General features: G+C 35.9%; 2 protein-coding genes across 2 annotated transcripts in view; both read right to left on the bottom strand.

Moving 5' to 3' along the window:
• LOC108736548 (DNA replication licensing factor Mcm7) overlaps positions 1-4,265 on the bottom strand; it is an 11,777-nt gene extending 7,512 nt beyond the window's left edge. Inside the window, exons 1-9 of the mRNA XM_025980556.1 lie at positions 4,055-4,265; positions 3,629-3,998; positions 3,257-3,575; positions 2,207-2,389; positions 1,851-2,148; positions 1,578-1,789; positions 876-1,209; positions 499-712; positions 7-134 (exon numbers count right to left, since the gene is read on the bottom strand). Of these exons, the coding sequence (XP_025836341.1) occupies positions 7-134; positions 499-712; positions 876-1,209; positions 1,578-1,789; positions 1,851-2,148; positions 2,207-2,389; positions 3,257-3,575; positions 3,629-3,998; positions 4,055-4,085 (2,089 nt within the window). The 5' untranslated portion in view covers positions 4,086-4,265. The remainder of the gene's footprint in view (positions 1-6; positions 135-498; positions 713-875; positions 1,210-1,577; positions 1,790-1,850; positions 2,149-2,206; positions 2,390-3,256; positions 3,576-3,628; positions 3,999-4,054) is intronic.
• LOC108736547 (DNA replication licensing factor Mcm7-like) overlaps positions 1-10,787 on the bottom strand; it is a 23,333-nt gene that overhangs the window by 7,625 nt on the left and 4,921 nt on the right. The window contains exons 4-9 of the mRNA XM_025980561.1: positions 10,430-10,612; positions 10,074-10,371; positions 9,801-10,012; positions 9,099-9,432; positions 8,722-8,935; positions 8,115-8,357 (exon numbers count right to left, since the gene is read on the bottom strand). Coding sequence (XP_025836346.1) covers positions 8,153-8,357; positions 8,722-8,935; positions 9,099-9,432; positions 9,801-10,012; positions 10,074-10,371; positions 10,430-10,612 — 1,446 coding nt within the window. The 3' untranslated portion in view covers positions 8,115-8,152. The remainder of the gene's footprint in view (positions 1-8,114; positions 8,358-8,721; positions 8,936-9,098; positions 9,433-9,800; positions 10,013-10,073; positions 10,372-10,429; positions 10,613-10,787) is intronic.

The raw sequence follows: 10,787 nt of genomic DNA, 5'->3' as shown, positions 1-10,787 counted from the left end.
AATTATCTACTTGATCGGGCTTGTAACCCTTACTTGAACATTTTTCCAAAACATCAGAAATTTTAACAATCTTACTATCTCCAGCCAATTCACGGATAAGAGCAAATATTTTATCATTAACACTACCAGCAGGTCTAAAACAGACAGGCACAATTCGTGATAAATTTTAAAATGCATTCCCACAGTTCAATAATTAAAACAATGTTCTTAAAGCTGCACAGTGTTCAGGAAAAGCATACCATTTAATTATTCGATGCTCATTTGCATATTAAAAGATAAAAATAATAAACTATTAAACTATATAAATAAAACAACTAACCAACAAGAAGAATGAAAATATGTCTCAATTTTCTGTAAAACGGAATAATATGTTTTTCCTGTAATACTACATTCAAAATAAATAAACAGTTTAAGTGCACATTTTGATTAAAAAAAAATGAAGTCTAAGGAGGTACTTTTTTTTACTATAAGTGTAAGTTTATGAAAATATTTTCTTACCTGAATCCTCTAGATTCGGCTACACAATTCAAAGAATCTTTGCTCATTTCCAGTAATCGAATTGCTTCTTTTACATCATCCTTCTCAACTGAATTTGCCAGCCTGAGCCTGGCTAAAGCAGTGGATAATCTAAGTATACCAAGCAAGTTACGTGCAGATGTAAAAGTCATATCTGGAGAATTTCGAGCTTGCTTACGAAGCTCTACATAAGCGGCTATACAAAAAAAAAACAAAATCAGTTACTTTGAAAATGTAAAATTTAAAACCATAAACCATAAATTAATTCCTTTAAAGCTATTTTAATTATTTAGTTTTTATTTCAATATTTTTAGTAGATAACATAATGAAAATTAAAAACAAAATTTGCAATTACTCACAAACAATAAAATCAGTTAGATCTTCTGGAATGACAGGATTCTTCATTTTACAAAGTGAAATATATTTGCGCATAACGTTCATGTCAAGCGCTTGTACGTTTGTTGGGGGTTGTTTGCAGTGCTGGTGAACATAAGTTATATGTTTGGCTAATCGTAGGTCATTATCACGATTAGGTCTATCTTGAATTAGCCACAATAAATCAAAACGCGACAAGAGAGCAGCTGGAAGTTGAATATTTTGTTCAATAGTGCGTTTGGGATTGTAACGTCCAAATGCTGGATTGGCGGCAGCTAATATTGATACGCGAGCATTTAACGTTGTCATGATACCAGCCTATAAATGATTTGCAATAACTAAGTCATTTATACATAAATACATACATATAAGTCCTGAAAGCATTTAGTGACTTTTTATTTACTAAGTAAATGATTTAAATGAACTTCGTTAAATACTAGTCCTAGAGACTTTGGGAAGGATTCTAATTTACTTTTGTCTAGGTCCTAGGTATTTCTATATTTAAATTTAAAACTTCTTTGTTTTTAGTGAAAATAAAATATTTATAGTAGTAGAGCAACAATATCAAGAGGATAATTGAAAAATATTTAGCATAAACTATTTTGAGTACTATAAGGAGCACTCTCATCAAGAAAGAAAAATATAGAGTACTAAAGACAACATTTCGGACTTTTTATATTAAATACCTTGGCAATACTAATTGTCTGTTGTTCCATGACTTCATGAATGGCAGTTCGATCAAAATCAGCCATTTTATCAAATTCATCAATACAACATACACCCTTATCTGCTAACACAAGGGCTCCACCTTCCAACATCATTTCGCCAGTCAAAGGATCTCTCATGACCGCTGCAGTTAAACCCACTCCTGAAGAACCTCTTCCAGTAGTATACTGACCTAATATAATTTTTACGGTTTTAATATAATTTGTAATTACAAATACATATTTCAACATTACTTCTGGGTGCAAGACGACTGATGAACCCTAACAACTGCGACTTGGCTACACCAGGATCGCCCATAAGGCAAATATTAATATTTCCGCGAATTTTCATACCGTCTGGTTTTCGATCAACCCCTCCTACGAGAAGTAACAGTAAAGCTTTTTTAACATCTAAATGACCATAGATTTCAGGCGCTATGGACATGGCCAACTTAGTATAAAAATCTTCTTCAGTTAAAGCGGCAAGTTCGTCTGGTGTTAAAGTGGAAGAAGCGGTTTCTTCTTCTGCGGTTTTGTTTACAGAAACTATTCTCTTTAAGAAAATTATTATTTTAACATGTAAACTACTACGTTTTAAGAAAAATGCTCACATGTGCTTCAAGATACGTATCAGAAAGGAGCCCACCAACAATTTGCTTGTAACCACTTCGAATAAGTGGTAAAAACACGCCTGTTATGGCAACATGGTCTCCTGGTAAAGTTTGACGAGTGTTCTCTCCACGACAAAATATTGTTAATGAACGTGGTACATGGCCGACTGGCACTTGGTCACTCTGCCAAAAAAAATAATTTAATTCTTAATTATGTAGCAGACTGCAACCTACTCTTAAATTTATTTATATAATTCATGATGTTTCCTTTTTATAATTAAAAAAATACTAAACAAAACCGTACAGGTTGCTCATATCATTTTTATATAGGTACTTATGTGCACTTTTTATTACAAAAACAAAATACTAAAATTCTAATAAATTGCGATAACACTTCGGGTGTCAAAACACATTTCGGTTTTTTTAAACGTTTTTATATGAATTTTTGAATTTTATGATTCTCGAAATCTCCATTTAATTTTCTTGTACTTTAATTCCCTGCCAACCCCGAATTTGCCTATCCACGGTTAGAATAAAACAGAAAAAAGGTACAATAAAAGTACAAGAAACTAAAAAGGAAATTAAAAAATAGGAAATAGCGGTAGAGCTTTCGTAAATTGTAACTTCCTACCTAATTATGCATGCATATATACCTAACATGTAAAAATTTTTTAAAGAATTAGTCTGCTTCTTATTATTAACAATAGCCTGTAACTGTTACCTGTTTACATCTCTTTAATAGCAAATTATCCACACAGTTATGTAAATATTATTTTGGATATTTCCCTTTAATAAACACATTAGCAAAGTAATGATAAACATCTACAACTCATCAACACCACAGGATGTTGGATAATTACAATTTTGCAATGTGCTGTTGTCAATGTTGCTTATATTTATCAACGAAAAGGGTTCTCTTTAATAGACGAAACATTACCCTTTGTTATTTCTTTTTTTTTTTAATTTCTATGGAAAATTTAATAACATGAACACAAAAAGAAATTTTTTCAAGGATTATACTTAAAATTTAACAAGTTTATTTTAACTTACGTGTTCCTGAATTCTTATTTCTTGAAATTTAATGAATTTAGATCCTCTTGTTTGCAAATATAATCTTCCACCAGATTTGTTTACTTGGCAGTCTTCACTTGGACATAAGTGAACTGGCATAAAACTTAAAGAAGACACTGGTTGATAAGTTTCAGACCCACATTGGTCACAAGTGTATGTAGCGACACACATCAATGGTTTAACTTCAGTACTTCTTGTAACAATTCCTTTAACTGTCACTAACTTTCCAATATGTTCACCTTTTATCTCTCGTATTGGCACAGGTTTAGTTTCAGACATATCTTTGAAATAGATTTCACTAAGAAAAAAAAAAGATGTTTTCTTTCAGTTACTTACTATTTAGAAACTTACTATCGTCTTATAAGTTCTGGAGGATATTTATTTCTGGCATTCCTTTGCTCATTAGGCAGTCTCATTCGATTTTCCATCATAAGTCTATGTTCTATATAAACATCGAGAACATCTTTTGCTGCAACTTCTCTGGTTTTAAATGTTGGTAGTATATCATGCACAATGTCAGAAAATAAATTTGTATAACGTCTAGTGTTGTTTATTATAGCTTCAGCTAACTCTTTGTTATATTCAGATACATCATCCAAATCTATGTACAAAGCAACTTGCTCTCTGTGAGCTAATTTTGTTAATTGTTCTGCATATTTAAAATATTTGTTGCCAGAAGCTTCCTCAATACAAAATTCGGTTAAAAACGTTTTGGCTGTCTCTGCAAGTACAAGCAATGAAATGCACATACAAACAAAAATAGTAATAGGCAAATACCTCTGTCTGCATCGTAATTCCTGCGAGCCATTTTAGCATCAACGCAAAAAATCTACAAACGTTACTTATTTTGTATATTTTAAATTACTATTTTATTAATATGGGAGAATTATTAAGTCGAATATAAAAAAAGATTAAATGAATTCAGTTAAAAAATAAGCCGACAAAAAAATCAAACACTTCGAAACTTAACCTCTTCAAGTAAATGCGCGGGAGATTTGATAATAGATAATTTAATGAGAAACATTTAATTTGTGAATGTGGCTCATTAACCGTATACGTAAACGTTGAATATTTATCTATGGATAATATCCTGAGGTGTATATTTAACAATGAAATGCATTAATTCAATTCAAGAAGACCAAAGATAGCAGCCACATAAGGAACTTTAATGCATGGCACGAGCATCAGCAATTTGTGATTTGTGTTTTTGTGTGTGCCAGACTACTAGGTGGTTTGCTGCGCAGTAAGGCAGTGCGCGTAGACAAGGAGTTGCTTACATTTTGTAATTGATATCTATTGTATTTGACTTATACAGACTATAGATAAGGAGTCAATATGTATAAAATTTGTTCCAAAAATTTAATAAAATAATAGAGCTGCGATCACTGTAAATTCAAAGTTACCAAATTGACTTGAAAAATATTGATTTTTTTAATCTGTTTTCGCATGTTAATAATGCACGTTCTATTTTTCATTTTATTGTAAAGTAAATTAAGGGATTTTAAATGTGTCAAATTAATTTATAGCATAGAAAGCGTTTTCTATCCTATACTAGTGAAAATTTAATAAAACAGTAAAGAGCACTGCGATCCATATGAATTCAAGGTCAACATCTTCACACTAAAAATCTATTAAACCTTTACATGGCTAAAATAACAATAAAATGAATAGTAAAATATAGTTATTGCAGAATAAATCAATATTTTCCAAGTCAAATTGGTGACCTTGAATTCATAGCGGACTATTATTTTATGAAGTTTTCTGTATAACTTTTATTGTTCGCTGGGAGATGCTTGATGTCGAACTCGTATTGCTGTAGTCACCGTAGCCAAGGTGCAATCTGTCCTTTCTAGGTCTTGAATAGTCGAAGGGGATTTCCAGTTCCCTATCGGGCGCGTCTCCAGGTGGCGGTTAGGAGAATGCTCCCCAGATATGGCGGACACCAGTTTTTTTTTGAGCATGGAACAAAACTGGATGTTGGTGTCAGCTTGGGGATAGGCGACCAACCTAGGCAGGCGAGGCTCATCAGCCGTAGAGAAGGCAACTCGCCTAGGGCAAGATCTCGAAAAATTCCCAAAAAAATATACATGATGAGATCCCCAAGATCACAATTCACATCAGGATGTACAATAACCCCTGCAGAGATCGACCAAGTATTGGAGTAAAACCCTGAAGGTCGAAAAGGGTGAGCTTTGGTCGGTCGTAGGACTGAGAGATGACCAGGAGCAGGTTCCTGTTACAGATGTTAGGAGTTTGGGCGGGCGTGTGTACTGCTAAAGAACCAAAAAAGAGAAAGTACCTGAATCGTGGAGGGTTAGATCACGAGGCGCATGACTGTTCTTCAACGAGGAAATGCTGTAACTGTTGCTCTGGCGCTGCCAGACCTATAGGCATGTGGTGAATAAAATCAAGGGGTCCCGTGAGAAAGTACAAGGAAGTGAAGTTAGCCATTCCGGTAAGAATACTGCAATTAATCGTCAACAAGAGGTAAGAGGCAATGGAGATATTGGAACAAGTTGCCACAGAAAGGGATTGTGATGTGCTTTTAGTCTCTGAGTCAACCAAAAGATTCTTATAGAAGAGAGGTTAGACATACGATGAAAACATGGATGTGACGATTTTCCCAATTACGGAACCTCCCAATTACAACTCGGAGCCACCACGGGGCGGCGGAGGATCGCTTTTGGCGTGACGTAGTCAGCTAACAATTGAGAGTCGTTGTCTTCCACTTTTCACCCAACAGTTCGCTTGAAGACTTTTTAAGCTCTTCTTAAGCAGGCTGGAAAGGACGATTCAATCCACGAAGGGAGCGGTGGTGGTGGATCGGAACTTCAGTAGGCACTGGGTTCTATAGGGTTCACCCTCCACCGACATAAAAGGAGCTTTGATAGAAGACCTCATTCTTGATGTGGACGGCATATTTCTTCATACAGGGGAATCCGACCTACCTTTTGCTGGGACCCGAGGTTCTTTATTGCGGACATCAGCTGGACAGTGAGGCTCTGGACTAATTGGCTTACGGAATGGCAAGTCTTGGACATTGACACAGCAACCACCACCAAAATCTGCGTGACAATCACTGGTGACGTGAAGCACCGTAAGGAGTCAACAGTAAGGAAAGACAGGACGGTATATAGAACGACGCATAAGCTCCTGAAACAGTTTAGACTAGCGCTTCAGAAACAGGTTTGAGTAGAGAGTAGTCAGGGCGATCTCACGGTTCTACCCCGCATTATGAAAGAAGCATGTCGCCAGACGTTCCCTTCCCCATCAAATAGGCGGTGGGAAGGAAAGTCTAAATTTTGGTGGAATGCTGACATCGCAGCTCAAACAGCGAAATGTAGCTCTCTGTGAAGAAGAGTCCAGCGTCCTAGGAGCGGAGACACAGAAGAAAATCCTGAAGTGGACGATTAGACAAGCTAAATGGAGCAATTGGAAAGTATTCCTAGACTGTCTGGAGCTGAATCCTTGGGGAGACGCTTATCAGTGGGCTGTTAAGAATCTGCAAACCACACATAGGGTAGTCATGAATACGGAACAACAAATACAGGAAGCCAAGCGTCTCTTTCCGGAGCACACACGTAAGTGATGGCGGAAGGAACTCTAAAATGAGGCGGACACACCAATACACGTTGGCGAGGTGAAGTCGACGCTAACAAAGTTCAAAAAGGGAAAGGCACCCGGGTCCCGACTGGATAACGGTGGAAATCCTGGAGATCATAGTAGACGAAATTCCTGATGTAGTATGTAATACCTTCCAGCACTGCTTTAGTTTAGGAATAATGCCGTCTACCTGGAAAATCGCCACGCTGATTCTTATTCCCAAAACTGGGTAAACAGAGAGAAGCCCATTTGTCGTCTAGATACGATAATCAGGTTATACGAGAGGTTTATTAACACGAGACTTACGGACTACTTGGAACAAAAAGGAATGCTATCAGACCACCAGTTTAGATTCAAGACCGAAATCATTAAGAGTCTGAAAAACAGAAATGTCCCCACCAATCTCACTAGAGTAGTTGAAAGCTTCCTCGAAGACCGAAAGCATTTACGTAGCCTACTCTCAACTAACTACCAATATCGGGGTGGCATAGAGGTAGATTTTGGAGCTGACCCTGTGGAATATAGTGTATCATGATTTGCTGCGGCTGAGTGTCCCTAAACTAGGTTCCTCTCCTACGCGGATGATGTGGTTGCCCTGGTGTCAGAGAAGAAGGCCAAGTCACTAAAACGCAACATCATCAGAACCCTCCGTGAGGTAGAAGAGTGGATGAGTGGCCATGGGCTGAAGCTGGCTAGTGAGAAGACAGAAGTGCTGTTTCTGGTTGGTGGGCGGAAACTAGGTAGAGTCTCTCTTAAGTATTAACCGTGTAGATACCTTTAAATACTTGGGAATATGGCTATCGAGAGAATTAAATATGGGAAGACACTGCGCTGCCACTGTCATGCGCGCGATGGTTCAGTTCCAAGCTCTGGGGAGGCTGATGCCCAAGAAAGGAGGTCCTTGTATTGAGAAGAGGAAAATCCTTGCGCAGATCGTCTACTCCACGCTGCTTTACGGAGCCCCAATGTGGTTACCTTAAGTAGCTAAGCGTAAATATTAAAAAATATGCTTACCAGATGCCAAAGGCATATGGCAGTAGCTATGTTTGATGCTTACAGAACGGTGTCCACGGAGGCGGTACTGTTGGTAGCTAGACTGCTCCAATAGACCTCGTGTGTACCCGGACAGAGGGTTATCAAGGAGCATAAAGCATTTTCCTCTCCCATTGGTCCATGCGTTTGCCTCTCTCGCTGCTCTAAACTGCTTCAGATAGATGGNACACAACTAACTTAGATTTTAAATACAAAATTATCAGTCAGTGCTTTAAACTCTTATATAAAAGTAATCTTTGTTCGAGTTTGATTTACTTGCCAAACGTTTAGGGCTTCGTAATCTTCAATACAATTATCTACTTGATCGGGCTTGTAACCCTTACTTGAACATTTTTCCAAAACATCAGAAATTTTAACAATCTTACTATCTCCAGCCAATTCACGGATAAGAGCAAATATTTTATCATTAACACTACCAGCAGGTCTAAAACAGACAGGCACAATTCGTGATAAATTTTAAAATGCATTCCCACAGTTCAATAATTAAAACAATGTTCTTAAAGCTGCACAGTGTTCAGGAAAAGCATACCATTTAATTATTCGATGCTCATTTGCATATTAAAAGATAAAAATAATAAACTATTAAACTATATAAATAAAACAACTAACCAACAAGAAGAATGAAAATATGTCTCAATTTTCTGTAAAACGGAATAATATGTTTTTCCTGTAATACTACATTCAAAATAAATAAACACTTTAAGTGCACATTTCGATTAAAAAAAAATGAAGTCTAAGTAGGTACTTTTTTTTACTACAAGTGTAAGTTTATGAAAATATTTTCTTACCTGAATCCTCTAGATTCGGCTACACAATTCAAAGAATCTTTGCTCATTTCCAGTAATCGAATTGCTTCTTTTACATCATCCTTCTCAACTGAATTTGCCAGCCTGAGCCTGGCTAAAGCAGTGGATAATCTAAGTATACCAAGCAAGTTACGTGCAGATGTAAAAGTCATATCTGGAGAATTTCGAGCTTGCTTACGAAGCTCTACATAAGCGGCTATACAAAAAAAAAACAAAATCAGTTACTTTGAAAATGTAAAATTTAAAACCATAAACCATAAATTAATTCCTTTAAAGCTATTTTAATTATTTAGTTTTTATTTCAATATTTTTAGTAGATAACATAATGAAAATTAAAAACAAAATTTGCAATTACTCACAAACAATAAAATCAGTTAGATCTTCTGGAATGACAGGATTCTTCATTTTACAAAGTGAAATATATTTGCGCATAACGTTCATGTCAAGCGCTTGTACGTTTGTTGGGGGTTGTTTGCAGTGCTGGTGAACATAAGTTATATGTTTGGCTAATCGTAGGTCATTATCACGATTAGGTCTATCTTGAATTAGCCACAATAAATCAAAACGCGACAAGAGAGCAGCTGGAAGTTGAATATTTTGTTCAATAGTGCGTTTGGGATTGTAACGTCCAAATGCTGGATTGGCGGCAGCTAATATTGATACGCGAGCATTTAACGTTGTCATGATACCAGCCTATAAATGATTTGCAATAACTAAGTCATTTATACATAAATACATACATATAAGTCCTGAAAGCATTTAGTGACTTTTTATTTACTAAGTAAATGATTTAAATGAACTTCGTTAAATACTAGTCCTAGAGACTTTGGGAAGGATTCTAATTTACTTTTGTCTAGGTCCTAGGTATTTCTATATTTAAATTTAAAACTTCTTTGTTTTTAGTGAAAATAAAATATTTATAGTAGTAGAGCAACAATATCAAGAGGATAATTGAAAAATATTTAGCATAAACTATTTTGAGTACTATAAGGAGCACTCTCATCAAGAAAGAAAAATATAGAGTACTAAAGACAACATTTCGGACTTTTTATATTAAATACCTTGGCAATACTAATTGTCTGTTGTTCCATGACTTCATGAATGGCAGTTCGATCAAAATCAGCCATTTTATCAAATTCATCAATACAACATACACCCTTATCTGCTAACACAAGGGCTCCACCTTCCAACATCATTTCGCCAGTCAAAGGATCTCTCATGACCGCTGCAGTTAAACCCACTCCTGAAGAACCTCTTCCAGTAGTATACTGACCTAATATAATTTTTACGGTTTTAATATAATTTGTAATTACAAATACATATTTCAACATTACTTCTGGGTGCAAGACGACTGATGAACCCTAACAACTGCGACTTGGCTACACCAGGATCGCCCATAAGGCAAATATTAATATTTCCGCGAATTTTCATACCGTCTGGTTTTCGATCAACCCCTCCTACGAGAAGTAACAGTAAAGCTTTTTTAACATCTAAATGACCATAGATTTCAGGCGCTATGGACATGGCCAACTTAGTATAAAAATCTTCTTCAGTTAAAGCGGCAAGTTCGTCTGGTGTTAAAGTGGAAGAAGCGGTTTCTTCTTCTGCGGTTTTGTTTACAGAAACTATTCTCTTTAAGAAAATTATTATTTTAACATGTAAACTACTACGTTTTAAGAAAAATGCTCACATGTGCTTCAAGATACGTATCAGAAAGGAGCCCACCAACAATTTGCTTGTAACCACTTCGAATAAGTGGTAAAAACACGCCTGTTATGGCAACATGGTCTCCTGGTAAAGTTTGACGAGTGTTCTCTCCACGACAAAATATTGTTAATGAACGTGGTACATGGCCGACTGGCACTTGGTCACTCTGCCAAAAAAAATAATTTAATTCTTAATTATGTAGCAGACTGCAACCTACTCTTAAATTTATTTATATAATTCATGATGTTTCCTTTTTATAATTAAAAAAATACTAAACAAAACCGTACAGGTTGCTCATATCATTTTTATATAGGTACTTATGTGCACTTTTTATTACAAAA

The sequence above is a fragment of the Agrilus planipennis genome, unplaced genomic scaffold (genome assembly GCF_000699045.2).
Source record: "Agrilus planipennis isolate EAB-ADULT unplaced genomic scaffold, Apla_2.0 scaffold82, whole genome shotgun sequence".
NCBI classification, from domain to species: domain Eukaryota; kingdom Metazoa; phylum Arthropoda; class Insecta; order Coleoptera; family Buprestidae; genus Agrilus; species Agrilus planipennis.
This window is presented reverse-complemented; position numbering and strand designations above follow the sequence as displayed.